The sequence below is a fragment of the Neoarius graeffei genome, chromosome 20 (genome assembly GCF_027579695.1).
Source record: "Neoarius graeffei isolate fNeoGra1 chromosome 20, fNeoGra1.pri, whole genome shotgun sequence".
Taxonomy (NCBI): Eukaryota; Metazoa; Chordata; class Actinopteri; order Siluriformes; family Ariidae; genus Neoarius; species Neoarius graeffei.
This window is the reverse complement of record NC_083588.1, coordinates 21,590,775-21,608,924: the sequence shown is the minus strand read 5'-3', so window position 1 is coordinate 21,608,924 and position 18,150 is coordinate 21,590,775. Positions and strand designations below refer to the sequence as shown.

General features: G+C 44.4%; 1 protein-coding gene across 1 annotated transcript; it reads left to right on the top strand.

Moving 5' to 3' along the window:
• The first annotated feature begins 264 nt into the window (after positions 1-264).
• Positions 265-1,590, top strand: LOC132869208 (dexamethasone-induced Ras-related protein 1-like). Its single transcript, XM_060902542.1, has 2 exons — positions 265-535; positions 1,070-1,590. Exons 1-2 carry the CDS (start codon positions 265-267, stop codon positions 1,588-1,590), a joined length of 792 nt encoding a protein of 263 aa, XP_060758525.1.
• Positions 1,591-18,150: the final 16,560 nt, after the last annotated feature.

Below are 18,150 nucleotides of genomic sequence, written 5' to 3'. Positions count from 1 at the left end.
ATTTACAAGAGTGTAGCCTTTACTGAGGTTAAAAAGCTTTACATAGCCTATCTATCTTTCTTAGGACACACACACACACACACACACACAAAGTCTGGCTGCGCTGCGTCATCAATGAGGTAAAAGGAGGCGTAGACACATTTTTGTTCATATAAATGCGTCCCGGTTTCACAGTCTCAGCAAAGAGAAATACGATCTGCATGTAGATTTATTCAAAACCTTCCAGGGGACTAACTGAGCTTGTGCGTTTGACCTGCAGAAGTTATGATTAAGAAAATGTCTCCGTCCGAGCATGACTTCGATATCCCAGCTAAGAACTGCCACCGCATGGTCGTGCTCGGGTCCACCAAGGTGGGCAAGACGGCGATCATCTCACGTTTCTTGAACGAGCGCTTCGATGATCAGTACACGCCGACCATCGAGGACTTCCACCGCAAATTCTATAGCATCCGTGGAGAAGTCTATCAGCTGGACATCCTAGACACGTCCGGAAACCACCCGTTCCCTGCCATGAGGAGACTCTCCATCCTGACAGGTAAGATCTTAATTCTGGCTGATCAATAATAGGCCAAGTTAGAATTAGGAACTGCAGGTTACTCTATTATTATTATTATTATTATTATTATTATTATGGGAAGTAAAAAAGATTTCGGCCTTATTATTATACTAAATAGCATGTACTAAAAATTTCTATCTATTCTCCCAATCGTGATAAATAGTGGCAAATTACTTGGCTACCTTTAGCTTGTAAATAATTTTTCAAGATTTCCCCCACAATTGTTAAATGCCTAAAGACAGTGGAATTAGAAATGTCAAGTCTTGAGGCTTACATTTAGCCTGCTTCCCAGACCTATGGAAGAACCCTGAATTTTTACAGCTATGAGGAAAGGGAAGAAAAAGATCAATAGCTCACTCTACTAAACGGCTTAGTACATTATATCTCATACTGAAAGTGGATGGGGTTGCTGTGCTGTGATGTGATAACTGATCACAACAGACCACACATACCTGTTGCATGAGAAACTTGATGTGCGTATGATGACCAAATGGTTTTTCTCCACCATTTCAGGTGATGTTTTCATCCTGGTGTTCAGCTTGGACAATCGAGCCTCTTTCCAGGAGGTACAGCGACTCAAGAGGCAGATTTTCGAGACAAAGTCATGTCTAAAAACCAAGACTAAGGAGAGCACCAATGTGCCACTGGTCATCTGTGGCAACAAGTGTGATCGTGAGTTCACTCGCGAGGTTTCAGATGATGAAATCAAGCGACTGGTGGCAGGGGACGAGCACTGTGCCTACTTTGATGTATCGGCCAAGCGTAACACCAATGTGGACATCATGTTTCACACGCTCTTCAATATGGCTAAACTGCCCGACGAGATGAGCCCAGACCGGCACCGCAAAATCTCACTGCAATGTGGTGATGTGCTGCACAGAAAATCCCTGCGAAATCGTAAGTTCAGGGATGGCGGTGACGCGTACGGCATTGTGGCTCCCTTCGCAAGGCGGCCAAGTGTGCACAGTGATCTCATGTACATTAAGGAAAAAGCCTTACATCAAGGTACCAAGGATCGTTGTGTCATTTGCTAAACAGAATTTGGACTCTGAATTTGAATACTCCTGAGTGGCATGACAGTACAGGTCTTCTATTGTCTCGCTTCATAAAAAGGCAACACCAGCACATGCTACTTGGGTTCCCTCCCATGAATTCTGGGTCCAAACTTCCAGGGTTGGATCATGTAGTGGTGGTGCAAGCAAACAAGTTGGAGATTCTTCAGCAAACCTGCTGTAAAATTTCACTGAAAAGACTTTCCCAACGAGTTCACTGTGACACGAGTACTTGTTTACAGTTTGCTAAAATATTTTATTTAAAAAAGAATGCAGTGAAGATAAATGTCTGTGGCATTGTGAACAAAATACAGTACATGAATGTATATTTATTCTTCTGTCAGCATTTACATTTGTTACAAAAAATAAAAATAAAAGATTAATTAAATATAAAAAAAATCCTCTCCTTTAATGTTCTTTGATTTATTAGACTTAATTAATGCTTTATTGGGGCACCTTTGAACAAAAGAGGATATAAAAAGAGACCAAAAAAAATCAAGAAAGAATAGCCTATATTCCTTGCTTATTATTAAAAGTAAGAAATACTGAATCTTGGTTTAAATATCTTTCAAGCACAAGAAAATCATAAAATTCAAGTGCAAAATGTCAGTACTTGAATTTAGTTTACTCCTGAACATCAGTACTGTGCCTTTAGTTTTGTGTTATATATTAACAAAGCTATAACCAAATAGTTATTGTAATGCACTACATAAGACATAAACTTGATGATATATAGTCACATAAGGTGCCACTTACAATTCAGTCATAGCATTTGTCTGGTTCAGTAGAATTCAATGTATTTTTCAACATGCAAAATTATACAACTGCTTAAAATATTGATTTTTTTACCTATATTAAACACCAGTTTCAGACATTTATTTCTTATATCCACTAAGTGTGGACAGATGCTGTATTTATTGCTGTAATCACAAGCACACACTATAAAATGATGTCTAATTGAATCTTAACGTATACCTTTAATCAATTCCTGGTTGAATGTTTTCCATGCTATAAATACAGTATTTAAGAAACCTGATACCGATAGAAGACCATGTTGATAGAAGAACTATTTTGTATGTTCCTCAGAAACATAAAAACAAATATTCACTGCACGGCTCTTTAACCATTTTTGGTTCATCACCATCATCATCATCATCACCAGTATGTGAAGTTCTGGTCTCCAGAAACACAAAAGGTTCATCGTGCTATTGAAAATGCCACTATAGAAATAAAGTCATATGACTAGCCATTGGTCATCCAAATTCTGGGGGAAGAAAAAAGCTAAATCTAGGACACACAGTTGCCCCTTTGTTAAAAACTCATAACAGTGTTTTCAGACTACATGTTTCTGAGTAGAACCAATAACTATCCAAAGAATCCATGAAGAGTGCACTTAAGTGCTGAGATCAGGAATTTATTAGAATTTTTATATGATTACAAAGAAATATGTGCCTTTCCTAGCTGTTAGGGAAGCCTGATAACCCCCAAGGGGGTTACAGTATATATATTTAGGGGAACAAAGGCAAGACCAGGAAAGATGGTGTGATACTATGATCACTAATCCAGTCAGGTGGAACTAAGTGCCTGGGTCCAGTTTTGAACCTGACTTAGCTTACTGAACTGATTGACAGGGTGTACATGTGAAAAGGCAAAAGTAAGCTCCATTTCTGAGGACATTTCCTCTAGACTTTCCCCTCTCTCTCTCTCACTCACACCTCAGAGCAGCGTAGTTTTACTCTTCCCAGAACGAATGTCCACACATAGAGTGAGAAATACGAAGGGCTTTTAGAGGCACGGGCAGATGTCGCGCATCTCGTCTGATTGTGCACATGTGACTGTTGCATGGTAACTGGGGTCATGCCTGCTTTAAAAGCCCTTGTAAGTGGTTGCGGCATCACCTGCTGGAAGGCATTATAGCTAGGCTTATCTACTCTATGTGAATTTATATATATATATATATATATATATATATATATATATATATATATATATATATATATATATATAATAAAAGGGTATGCTGACCTAAGCACAGCTGAATAATTTTCTTGAAAAAGGATGAAAAATTAAACAACACTTTTTAGTTTAAATTTTTTATATTATGAATTAGAAAACACATCAAATAACATCATTGTACTGTTGATATGCGTAATGTCAGTTGGCTATTATATGTCACCAGGGTGTTGAGTGTCAGAGAGATTGGTGTTTTAATACATTAAAATTCCTGCACAATTGTTTCAGTTGTATCAGTGTTTCAAAGCCACCTCATCTCATCTCATCTCATCTCATCTTATTATCTGTAGCCGCTTTATCCTGTTCTACAGGGTCGCAGGCAAGCTGGAGTCTATCCCAGCTGACTACGGGCGAAAGGCAGGGTACACCCTGGACAAGTCGCCAGGTCATCACAGGGCTGACACATAGACACAGACAACCATTCACAGTCACTTTAGAGTCACCAGTTAAAATAACCTACATGTCTTTGGACTGTGGGGGAAACTGGAGCACCCGGAGGAAACCCACACGGAAAACATGCAAACTCCACACAGAAAGGCCCTCGTCGGCCACGGGGCTCAAACCCAGACCTTCTTGCTGTGAGGTGACAGCGCTAACCACTATAGACCCTTTTCAGTCACGTGACCTTCGTAAACGCGACCGCCATTTTGGACATGTAGTGGACTTCGGCTCGAATCAGTTTGAATGCGAGGAAGGCGACAAACGAAAAACATAAAAGAAAAAGGAGCGAGATGCAGAAAACACCTTCACTATCCAGCGACGTAGGGCATTTACAGGGCGAGCAGAGGGAGAGGTATTTGCAAAAATTGAGGTTAGCAGGCTTAGAGAACGACGTTTACCTGCTTCCACCAGGATTGTTCACTGACGTACGGAAGTACACGAAGCCCTCGTCTTTACCTGACTTCGGCCCACATGATCTATATACCTATGTCGTTAAAAACCCATCCCCATACACATACACGCCAACGTCCGAGGTTCCGGAGCGTGCTCTGGCTTGCTCCAGGAGTGCTCCGTCCGAGGTTCCGGAGCGCGCTCCGGCTTGCTCCCGGAGTGCTCCGGCCGAGGTTCCGGAGCGCGCTCCGACTTGCTCCACCTCAAATTAAGCAGCGCGCTCTGGCTTGCTCCCCCTCAAATTAAGCAGCGCGCTCCGGCTTGCTCCGGAGCAAGCCGGAGCGTGCTGCTTAATTTGAGGGGGAGCAAGCCAGAGCGCGCTCCGGAACCTCGGCCGGAGCACTCCGGGAGCAAGCCAGAGCGCGCTGCTTAATTTGAGGGGGAGCAAGCCGGAGCGCGCTCCGGAACCTCAGACGTTGGCTCCGGCAGCTATTTACACTGGATCCGGTGTAAATAGCTGCCGGATCATAATTACAGTAAACTAGTAAATACAGTAAAGGAAAAACTTGAGACTGAAAGGTTTTAACAGTCATCCAAATGACTGAACGTAAACATTGCTACAGTAACATACCAGCTATGATGTTGTTGACATTAGCTAGTCAACAATAGCTACTACAGAAGAACAAAGAGGTTACAATGGGTTATTTTAACCTATTTGGTTACACACTCGCCGCCACAGAATGTTAACAGCAATGTAATGCCTTTTCTGGCTAATTTTATTCGTCTTACCTCCAACAAAGTGGTCACTACACAAGCGTTGGTATGCCGAGGGCTGCCAATCTGTTAATGGCCGCGATCCATCTTCTCCGTCGGGATCTGATAAAATGATAAACCTTGCCTTGTTTGTTGATGGTTACTACATCCAGGTGCACAACAATATAGTGGCATGATGGAAGTCTTGCTGAAAGTAAAAACTTTCTTTGCTGCTGTTCCTCAATGTTGGCTGTGGTAAACTACTGGTAGTACATGTCCAAAATGGCGGCCGCGTTTGTCGTGACATCACGTGAAAAGGGTCCATGCCACCGTGCCGCCTCAAAGCCACCTTCAACCGATAATTTACATCTTATGAATGTGCATTTTGTGCTTTCAGATCCCAGTAAAAACCCATGTGGACATATGAAAAACGTTCAGCTCCACACTGACAGTACTCTGAGCTCATAATTGAACCAGGGACCTTGCTAACAAGAAATAAAGGCTAACAGGGAGTTGTTAGCATTTTGCCAATGATTCATGGTCCTTATTAACTTTCATATACCATTATTACACAAAACTAATTCAAGGTGAAGCAGTAATTAAATAATATATCATGCAAAACAGTACATATTTCTTGTTTCATCGTATGGTGTTTACAAAATACACACACGCACACAAAAAAAAATGTAATCAAAGCCCAATATGCACAAAGATGTATAAGTAAAGTGGATATGCAAGAGATGTTAAAGAGAGAAGGCCTGTGTCCACAATCTTTTATCATAGATGTTATGTTGCCAGTGAAAGAAGGGACTGGATCTTGAGTCACCATTATCTCTCAAGCACAAATTCTTTGGAATTTCCAAGATTGAATTCATATGAAAATGCAAATGTTACTAAAACGTGTCTAAGAATGTGTCCATTTACATGGACAGTCAAAACATGGAATTAATCTGTCTTTTTAGACTTTCCTTGTGATTGGTTTCAGTTTCTAGTGTCTCATTACTGATTGTCACACAATTTGATATAATTCATCTTGAAATTCTGAGAAGTAGACAGAAGCCAGGTGGTTTGATGAATAAGACAAATGTATCTTTGTAATTAGCATACAGCTACAATGTGTGACAACTACATTGGCATGTTTTGACTCCTACTACTCTGTTGTGGTTCATGCGCAAATTGTGTCAACAATCCTGAAGCACATTACAGGTGGCTCAAAACAAAGAAGCACACCATCACATGGTTATAGCAAATTCAGTCCTCTGTTTCATTCCATGGTCAGAATGACGCAGAACTGAAGCGGGCAAAAATAAAAGATGTTCAACAATAGAGACTGATTGGTCTGAATGAATAAACACTGTCATGGCATGCAATCACAATATCACTCTTGGGCTTTTAATGTCCTGTTCATGTCATTTGTTTGTAAATTTGCAGATTCTTTCTTTGTCAACACCTTGGCCTTTCTATCACTTTTTTTTTTTTTAGAGTCTAATCTTGGTTCTGGGCAGCACAGTGGTGTAGTGGTTAGCGCTGTCGCCTCACAGCAAGAAGGTCTGGGTTCGAGCCCCATGGCCGGCGAGGGCCTTTCTGTGCGGAGTTTGCATGTTCTCCCTGTGTCCGCATGGGTTTCCTCCGGGTGCTCTGGTTTCCCCCACAGTCCAAAGACATGCAGGTTAGGTTAACTGGTGACTCTAAATTGAAAGTGAGTGTGAATGGTTGTCTGTGTCTATGTGTCAGCCCTGTGATGGCCACATGACTTGTCCAGGGTGTACCCTGCCTTTCGCCCGTAGTCAGCTGGGATAGGCTCCAGCTTGCCTGCAACCCTGTAGAACAGGATAAAGCAGCTAGAGATAATGAGATGAGATCTTGGTTCTAGAACTTTTGTGGCTCGTCATTGTATTTCTTTGTGAATTCCAGTCTGACCTGATGAATCTTACTGCTGATGAGTACTTTGTATCTTGTGCGATGGCCTCAATATTTCTACTCTCAAAGTCTTCTTTGAATTGTGGACTGTTGTACTGTCACCCCTGCCCTGTATAGGTTGTTGGTGATGTCACTGTTGTTTTTGGATTTTTCTTCACAGCTTTCACAATTGCTATTGTTTTCCTTGGCTGAACTGTTTGATGTCTGGTTGTTAATACACCAGTGGTTTCTTTTTTAAGAAGAAAGAAAGAAACCTTTATTTGTCACATGCACACTTCAAGCACAGTGAAATTCATCCTCTGCATTTAACTCATCTGAAGAAATGAATACACACACCCAGAGCAGTGGGCAGCCACACACAGCGCCCAGGGAGCAGTCAGGGGTTAGGTACCTTGCTCAAGGGCACCTCAGCCCAAAGCTGCCCCACATCAACCCAACTGCATGTCTTTGGACTGTGGGGGAAACCGGAGCACCCGGAGGAAACCCACGAAGACACGGGGAGAACATGCAAACTCCACACAGAAAGGCCCTCACTAGGGTTATGACTGTGAAAGTGTTTTCAAAATTTCTACTTTCCTGATGTTGCATTTGGTGAACTTTTACTCATATATTACTTTTTTGAAGTTATTTTTATTGGGTCATGCAAAAACCTCCCGCACCCAACATCACCTCACTTTTGATAAATACATGTATATTAAATAAATAAATCATGATTATAAAATAAATTCATTGAAAGATGTGTAAAGTACTTTTATATAACAATAAATTATAATTATTACAATAATTGTTCAGCAATTTATTGTTATATAAAAGTACTTTACACATCTTTCAATGAATTTATTTTATAATCATGATTTATTTATTTAATATACATGTATTTATCAAAAGTGAGGTGATGTTGGGTGCGGGAGGTTTTTGTATGACCCACTAAAAATAACTTCAAAAAAGTAATATATGAGTAAAAGTTCACCAAATGCAACATCAGGAAAGTAGAAATTTTGAAAACACTTTCACAGTCATAACCCTAGCCCTCGCTGGCCACTGGGTTCAAACCCGGAACCTTCTTGCTGTGAGGTGACCATGCTAACCACTACACCGCCGCGCTACCCATGGTGAAAATGTACTTTCATTTTCAGTATATTCCAAATTTTGTATGGACTATGATCAATGCTTGATTTTCTCTTTTCTCAACTTCACAATGGCTTGCTTTTATCCCACAGACAGCTCTCTGGTCTTCATATTAGTTTATTTAGTTTAAAAATAGGTGGGTTCAAACAAAAGATTGTTTTTTTTAACCCATCTAGTACATGTGAGGAAATGAAAGCTGAACTTCTGATCTATTGTCTCATATTCATCTTTTAATCTCAAACCCAAATGTCTTCAGTATATAGCAAAAACTAAAAGAATTTGCCTTACTGTTCCAGTACTTTTGGAGTGGAATGTTATTAATCCCATTTAAATCAATTTAAGTTCCAGGTTGTAATACTACAAAATGTGTAGTTCAAATGGCACGAATACTTTGCACTGTATGTCTACAACAGTTTTGAATGTAATATGCATTTTCATCATCAAACTGATACCAGTTATCTACAGTAAGGGACATTTAGACCAAAAAATCCAGTATTGGGTGGCCTGAAAAGCACTGTGTAGTTATACTGACCCACATGTGTTAAAGTTAAATGAATAATGTGCCTCCATTTACTGTGTTATGCATTGAGCTAAAGATAGATAATAGATCATCAGCTGTTAATTGTTCATAGCATTCCCTTGTAATTTAATATACTAACAATGTATTTCAAAAAGTCTAATCTGAAGTGTTGGAAGTTTATACTTTACTTTGCACTAAATGTGTGTTTTTGTGGTGTTTACTTTCTTCTATTTCTGAATTACTTTGTTATCTTAGGGGTTGGTTGTTTTTTTAACAAAATGGTATCTTTTTATACTCTTCCCCAACTCTGTGAAAAGTCAATATGTTCTGTTTTAGGTCTTGTGAAAGCTGTTTTTCTCATGCTATTAACTTGTACTTTGACTGCTCACAGCAAACTGCTTGAGCATTTGAATCTGTTTGGACTTTTAATGTCTTTAAGACTTTTACTAACAAAATAAAGATTTATAATTGAACAAACATGGAATTCTGCTTTACAGCTAAATTGTAATTCATTTCATTTAGAAATCAGGGTTGTACAAGATTTTGCATTTAACTATACCTAAAGAAAGTGTACTAAATCAGTTGCCAAATCAATAGGTACTAGATCATAACTAGTATCTCGCTTTTTCATTCAAAGAAGCAAAATCCCTACTATTTTAAATCACATGAAACATTTTCCAGTAATGCTGTCAGATTCCCCATTTCACAAATGCTGTCCAATGCTGGAACACTAATGTTTCAGCAAATTGGGAAAATCCTAGATGTAGAATGTAATATATAGCACACTAACACTTCTCTGATTACTGTGGACATTGAATAACAGACAGGCGGGATCAGGTTCACTTTTTGGGTTTTATTCAAAACCACAACTCAAAACAAAGCATGCTTTTCAGCTGTCTTAAACAAATAATTGGGTAGGAATGCACTGGCGTGACTTCAGCCTGGGGAAGATGAAGACGCTTTGCTCCTCGCCCCCTTTTATCTGCTCCCTCTCACTGCACACAAACACACAGACAGCACATTAATTCACAACAGGCGCTTCCATTTTGCCACTCACCTTCCCCAGCTTTGCTCTCCATTCACAAACCGGCCCTTGACCATGCCCCCGCTGCCACATACCCCCACCACCCGACCCAGGCCAAGGAGCCGTCCAGCCTGCAGCTGACTCACCCTCCGCTGGGAGAGGTAGGCCACTACCATTCCTGGCCTGTGGACCACTTCGAACTTAAAAAACAGGGTGATCTGGGTGTTGGCATCCTTCATGCAGTGGAGCCACTGGAGCAGGGCATGATCCAAGCAGAGGGTGAAAGGGCATCTCAGCAGGTAATAACGGAGGGTGAGGATGGCCCATTTGATGGCCAAGCACTCCTTGATGGTGCTGTACTTCATCTCCCACTTATGCCACTTTTCCACTACCAACGCAGCTGAGTTGGGCTGAGCCGTGCCATGCTGAGTTGGGCTGAGTCGAGCTGAGTGGGGCTGTTGGAGTTGCATTTCGACTACAACCGCACTGAACCGTGCTGGCTGGAAGTGGGTGGACACATTGGGTGGAGTTAGCGAAAGTGGGTGGACGTCACGTGATGTCGTTAGGCGGCGCAAACAGTGACATCAGTGACCTTTTAAGCGGTAGTCTCACGACCTGGATAGTAAACAATAAACATGGAGGACATGGAGTCATTAGTGTTGCTGGTCTTGGTGCTGTGGCTTGTTGTCACTGACAACGCCAACAGATACTGGCAAGAGCGTATAGATGAGGCGAGGCGCATAAGGCTTCAGAAATTCTCGTAATTCTTCTTCCGGGTTTACGGTGTTTACAGATCCCAGCGTGCTCGCGGGGCGTGTGTGGGCATGTGAGGACACTCCTCCTCACCAATCAGTGCACAGGGGAGTGTCTCCTCACACCCCTAGCCCCACTCGGCTCGGTTTGGCTCGCTTCAGCCCCACTCCAAAACCGTGCGAGTTTTGGGAGCTGAGTAGGGCTGAAGCGAGCTGAGTCGTGCTGTTCTGAGGTAGTCGAAACGCAAGCCGTGTCGGGCTGAAGTGAGCTGAAAAAGGGTAGTGGAAAAGGGCCAGTAGAGAGCTTGTGGCTGATGTACAGCATGGGGTGCTCCTCTCCCTCCACCGTTTGGGACAAAACAGCCCCCAACCCTCTGTCCAACGCATCGGTCTGCAATAAAAAAGGGAAAGAGAAGTCAGGGGAGTATAAAAGTGGCCCCACACACAGTGCAGCTTTTACCGTGCCTGTTGGCACAGTTCCATCCATTGGACCAGATCTGGTGCTCCCTTTTTAGTGAGGTCAGTCAGCTGGCTGGTGATGTCCGAAAAATTAGGCACGGACTGCCTATAATAGCCAGCCAGGCCCGGGAACTGTCTCACCCCCTTTTTGGTCTTGGGCCTCAAGCAGGTGTGGTGATTTTATATCCTTAATGTAAACACACACATATGTCACCATGCACACATGCCTTGATGTCATCATACAAGCAATAATTTGGCTTATGATGATTCTATTTTGATTCATATGTAACCACACATATGCAATAATTACATAAGCAATAATTTGGTTTATGATGATTGTATTTTGATTCAAAGCCAGTCATGTTGATTTTCAGTAAAGAATTAATGAAGTTGATATTACAAATAGATTGGTCAAAGCTTTATATTGTCAATGGAACCCTGAAGCATGTGTTGAACTAGAAATAACCTCAAACTAGAACTAAGCCTTATTTGGATGTATATTATTGGAATGACCTTAAAAGCCTTGTTTAGATACATATTTGTTACTGAACACAGGTGGTTTGTTTTAATATTAAGAATAATCAAGGAAGTCTCTCCTTGGATTGAAAACAGTGCAGTTCACTTTGGGGACACTGGAAGAGAGAGGCTGAAATGTATCCTTATCTAGTGTAAGTCTGGCATTGGTGGAATACTATAAAAATGGATGGTTTGAGATTTGGAACCAGTTCACTCTGCAGGCTGTACTTGGCTTTTATTAACTGATTTAATAAAAGGTCTAAACTTTTCTGCAACCTCTTTGACTTTGACTCATTTTTGCTTGGGAGAGTTTAAGTTTTGAGAGTTTCCACGACACAGGCCACAATCGCTGCAGTCTTATCAATTTGAGGACGCACCTGCCCATGACCCAAGTGGAAGCCCAGATACCGTACTTCCACCTGCCCAATTGCACACTTCTTCAGGTTTGCTGTGAGCTCCTCATGCCTCAACAACCTCAGGACCACCCTGAGATGTTATAGATGCCATTGTCAATCATCTAAGTAGGCTGCCACATATGCATTGTGGGGATGGAGAATTCGGTCCATGAGATGCTGAAACGTCACTGGGGCCCCAAGCAACCCAAAAGGAAGGGTGACAAATTGGTGTAAATTGAATGGAGTGGAAAAGGCCATTTTTTTTCACAGGATAATGGAGTCAAGAGGATCTGCCAATATCCCTTCGTTAAATATAGTGTCGAGTAAAAGTGAGCCGCACCTAACTGATCAAGCAGTTCATCAATGTAAGGCATTGGATAGGCATCAAATTTAGACACCACATTGACTTTTCTATAGTCTGTACAGAACTGGACTGACCAGTCTGTCTTGAGAACCAAGACCACCAAGCTGCTCCAGTTGCTGTGTGACTCCTCAATTACCCCCATCTTCAGCATAACCTGGAGTTTGTCCTGAACCACATTTTTCTTGTGTTCGGGGAGCCAATACAGGCAGCTGTGCACCACCACCCCTGGGGAAATCTCAATGTGGTATTCTATGAGGTCAGTGCAACCAGGGAGGGGCGAGAACACATTGCAGAATTCCTCCTGCAACCTAATGACCTGTGCTCCCTGGGACAGTGAGAGGTGGTTTCTACAGGGGATCGGGGTGAATTGGGCTGCGCTTTTTAGACTTACCTCCAGTCCTACCTCTGCCCTCTCTGGAACTACCATTGCCAGAGCCACAGGAACCTCCTCTCTCCACAGTTTCAGGACACTGAGGTGGTACATTTGACATGTGTCGCCCCTATCTGGATGCTTGATCTCATACTCGATCTCCCCAATTCACCATGTGACCTCAAAGGGCCCTTGCCACTTGGCGAGCAATTTTGAACTTGAAGTGGGCAGAAAAATGAGGACTTTATCTTCCAGTGCAAATTCCTTTTGCCATGTCCCTCTGTTGTACAGGTGAGATTGACATTCTTGGGCCTGTAGCAAATTCTCCTGGGTTATGTGTCTCAGTGTGTGAAGTTTTACTCTCAGGTCAAGAACGTATTGAATTTTGTTTTTGCTTTGAGAAGGCCCCTCCTCCCAATTTTCTCTAATGATGTATAAGACACCATGGAGCTTGTGCCCATACAACAATTCAAACAGGGAAAACCCGGTGGAGGCTTGTGGGACCTCACACACTGCAAACAACAGAGGGTCTAGCCACCTGGCCCAGTTTTTAGCATCCCCATGAATGAACTTATGAATCATATTTTTAAGTGTTTGTTTAAATCGTTCAACCAGCCCATCCGTTTGCAGATGATAAACACGAGTACAAATTGATTTAATCCCCAATAATTCATACAAATCACATGGTGTGCATGACATAAAAGTAGTGCCTTGATCAGTCAGGATTTCTTTCGGAATCCCAACTCAGGAGATAACGTGGAAGCGTGCCTCTGCAACACGGCGTGCTGAGATACTGTAGAGAGGAACTGCTTCCAGATATCACATTGCATAATCAGCTCTGACTAATACAAAATGATACCCACATGCAGATCGATCTAATGGTCAGATGAGATCCATGCCAATTTTTTTGAAGGGGATCTCAGTTAATGGTAGGGGGCACAATGGTGCTTTTGGCATGGCAGCTGGATTCACCAGCTGACATTCGCAACATGCCACACACCACCTGTGGACATTGGCACGAATCCCTGGCCAGTAGAAATGGGCCATGAGACAATTTAGTATTTTATCCTGCCCCAAATGCCCAGCCATAAGGATTGTGATGAGCTGCATGGAATAAAAGTTTCCTTCGTTTGAGTGTCCTGCGTCACTCTATATAGCCTATCCTTAATAATACCAAAATACAGGAAGGAAAGTGCAATGTTAGGCTGGAGGATTTGGCCATCAATTACTTTCACTTGGCCAAAAGTGGGTCTCAGAGACTCGTCACGTGCCTGCTCCAATGGGACATCCCCGAAGGGGTTCCCCAGAGAGGGAAGAGGGCTCTCCCCACTCTCTGTGTCATTGTACCCCATTGAATACTCACCGGTATGCGGTATGTTCCAGCTTGATCAGGGGTGGCTTCTGGCGCGACAGGGATCCAGACCACTGCCCCCACCTCCATCACCTGGCACTGGTCCTGGGAGTGCTCAGGCTCCCTGCAGCACCAGCACACCAGCCCAGGCCTCACCTCTCACTGCTGGGGCGAGGAGCACTCACCTGCAGGGAAGACACAAACATAAGGGGAAGAGGGGAAGGGGAACCACAGGCTAGGGGAGTTGGCTGCAGGGGAATCAGCCCCTGCTTCCACGGTACAGGGAGGGGACAAGAGGGAGGCACAGAATGAGACAGAGAGAGAGAGAGAGAGAGAGGAGAAGAAGAAGAAGCATCGTGCGGCCCCATTTTTGTGAAGGTGGTGTGGGCAAATCCCACAGACTCTGAGGCTGGTGCACCTGTAGGGGTAATGAGAAGCAGGAGCGCCTGGCAGTCTTTTTGTTGGGCCTGCAGCAGAGCCTCAAAACTCCGCTCCTGCTCCCTCCTCATTGCGACCAGTGCCTAGTGCTGGTTCTGTTGGGCGGCAGGTGAGGACATGGACCAGCTCTTCGAATGGGGGAGAACTCCATGGTGGCGGTTTCTTTTTCAGCATCCTGGCTTGCAGCACCAGTGTAACACTTCCCTGATTATAGTGGACACTGAAGAACAGGCAGGCAGGATCATTTTCACTGATTGTGTTTTATTCAAAACCACAACTCAAAACAAAGCACACTTTTCAGCTGCCTTAAACAAATGATTGGGTGGTAATGCACCAGCATGACTTCAGCCCAGGGAAAACGAAGACTCTCTGCTTCTCTCCCCCTTTTATCTACTCCATTGCACTGCACACAAACACACAGGCAGCACATTAATTCACAACAGGTGCTTTCACTTTGCCACTCACCTTCCCTGGCTTCACTCTCCATTCACAAACCGGCCCTTGACCACACCCCCACAGCCACATACCCCCACTGCTCAACCCAGGCCAGGGAGCCGTCCAGCCTGCAGCTGACTCACCCCCCGCTGGGAGAGGTAGACCGCTACCTCCATCTGTGCCCCTGGCCTGTGGACCACCTTGAGCTTAAAAAGCAGGGTGATCTGGGTGTTGGTACCCTTCATGCGGTGGAGCCACTGGAGCAGGTATTTATTCAATACACAGTTGAAGGTAGTGTGGGGCAATGAGGCTATCTGAACCAATGAAGCTTCAAATCCAAACGAGTCAAAAAAGGTTCATTACTCAAAGCTTTGTTTAACACAGTGCAGGCCAGCAACCTCTAATGGTAAACAAATCAATAAGAGGCCAATATATATGTTTTTGTTACTGTTCACATTGTTAGGACTTGGACTATCTCGGCCTCTAGAGGCCGCTATTATTTTCTGTTGTTGTCATGTTTGTTTTGACTGCTTGAGGCCACTATTGTTTCTGTGTGTTGTGTTTTGTTTTTCCATGTGCCTTGTGCCCCGCCTAGTCCTCATTATTGCCACCTGTGTTCTATTTTAGTTTGTGTATAAATACTTCCTCAGTTTGGTCCCTAGTCACAGAGTCTTTGTGCTGTTATGTTATCACCTGACACCTCTGTTCCGTGTTCCTCACCTATGTCTTTGTGGTTTTTGTTCTTTGCTTTCTTTTGGACTTTTTTGGACTTTGTATTTACTATTTTTGGATCTTCTGAGCGTTTGAATTTTTGCCTCTTCTTTTCTGGTTTTTGGCTCTTTGTTTTGATTTTGAACTTTTGGTTTTTTCCCCGGTTATCTTCTGAGCATTTGGATTATACTTTTGTTTTTGCCTTGGATTGTAAATATTGTAAATAAACTGTTTTTTTACTCTACTTTCACCTCACTCCTCTGCACTTGAGTCATTCCCCTGGTGGCCTAGTGGGGGTTTGGTGGATCATTACACCAGTGACCCGGGTTCGATTCCCAGCAAAACCCTAACAGAAAGACTCCGTCATGACCGACTCAGCAGAGACGTCTTCAATGGTCTACCCGGCTAACCTTCAGGGAATTATGGCTGCTTTAACACGCTACCATGGACACTCATGGACGAACATTTGCAAGCCAATGTGAGGCCCTTGCTGGCCACGAGGTACTGCTTCAGCAAATTGGGAAAACCCTGGCACAGCTGACTCATCTGCTCCCGCCACGCTGCCTCCTTCACCTCGCGAACCCAGCCTTCCTGCACCACAGAGGTATGACGGTGAGTGCTGGGAGTTCCTTACCCAGTGCCAACTCACCTTTGAGCTCCAGCCTACCACCTACACTACGGATCGCCGCAAGATTGCCTTTGTGATAACCTTGTTAGCTGGTAAGGCTTGAGCAACGGCCATCTGGCAGAGACAGGGACCCGAGTGCTCTGATTTCAAGCTGTTTACAGAGGAGATGCTTCGTGTCTTCGATCAGGCGCACATCAGTAAAGACGCAGCCAGAAAGCTCACGTCCATCCGGCAAGGAGGAAGCGTTGCAGACTACGCCATCTCGTTCCGGACGCTCGCAGCAGTCAGCGGATGGAATGAGACTGCCCTGGTTTCAGCCTTCCACCATGGTTTGTCTGACCCCATCAAAGACGGCCTGGCCTCTATCGAATGCCCAAATGACCTTGAAACTCTGATTTCACATGCCATTCGTCTTGACAACAGGATTAGAGAACGCCGCCAAGTCCTGAGCCTCCCCGGCTTCACTGCCTCTTCATGGAGCCCGTCTACCTCCTCCAGTGACTGTCCAGAGCCCATGCAATTGGGCCGTACTTGCCTCTCCGCATCTGAGAGGGAGCGCAGAAGAAGGGACAAGTGCTGCATCTACTGTGGCAAGCCTGGCCACTTCCGAGCATCATGTCCCGAGCTCTCAGGAAAAGGACCACCCCATCCAGCTGAGGGAGGGTTGTGACGGGGCCTACCCTCTCTCCTGAACTTCCTGGCCAAGGAGTCTACATCTCGGTCTCCATCTCCTGGGGTGAGTCCATCCACTCTTGTCAGGCCTTGTTAGACTCCGGGGCGGCTGAAAACTTTATGGATGTCCACTTCGCCCGTAGAATCAATGTCCCTACTGCTCCTCTTGAAGTCCCACTGTCTGTGTCTGCCCTGGATGGCCAAGCTTTAGGTGATGGAAGAGTCACCCAAGTTACTTCTCCAGTCTTTCTCCAGTCCCAAGGTCACCAAGAAGAAATATCCCTGCACCTGATTCATTCACCAGAGTTCCTGGTGATTCTAGGCCTTCCTTGGCTTACCCGCCACAACCCTCGTATAGACTGGGTAACAAGCCAGATTGTGGAATGGGGTCTTGCATGCTATGCCTCTTGTTTGCTCTCTAGCTCTCCTGTGTCTCCTGCCAAGCCTCCTGATCTCACCGAGTTATCTCAAGTTCCCACAGAGTACTGGGACCTCAAAGAAGTCTTTAGCAAGAGCAGGGCCGCTGTTCTTCCTCCGCACCGTGCCTATGACTGTGCCACCGACTTGCTCCCTGGGGCTACCCCTCCTCGTGGCAGACTGTTTTCCCTCTCTCAGCCAGAACGCAAGGCCATGGAGGAGTACATCAAGGACGCTTTGGCCTCTGGGTTCATTCGACCCTCCACCTCACCCGCTGGTGCCGGCTTCTTCTTTGTCGGCAAGAAGGATGGGGGACTCCAGCCGTGTATTGATTACAGGGGCCTGAACAAGATCACTGTGCGCAACCGCTATCCCCTTCCGCTGATGTCCACAGCGTTCGATCTGCTCCAAGGCGCCACTGTCTTCACCAAGTTGGACTTACGGAATGCATACCACCTCATCCGCATCTGACAGGGAGATGAGTGGAAGACTGCCTTTAACACCCCATCTGGGCACTACGAGTACCAAGTTATGCCCTTCGGACTCACCAATGTGCCAGCAGTGTTTCAGGCCCTTATCAACGACGTCTTGAGGGATATGATCAATCAGTACGTTTTCGTCTACCTCGACGACATCCTAATATTTTCCAAGACCATGCAGGAGCACTGCCACCATGTCTGCCAGGTTCTCAAGAGGCTGCTACAGAACAATCTGTTTGTCAAAGCCCAGAAATGTGAGTTTCATGTTCCCGAGGTCTCCTTCCTGGGTTTTATTGTACGGACGGGACAACTCCAAATGGACCCAGCCAAGACCCTGGCCGTCCGGGACTGGCCTACTCCCAAGTC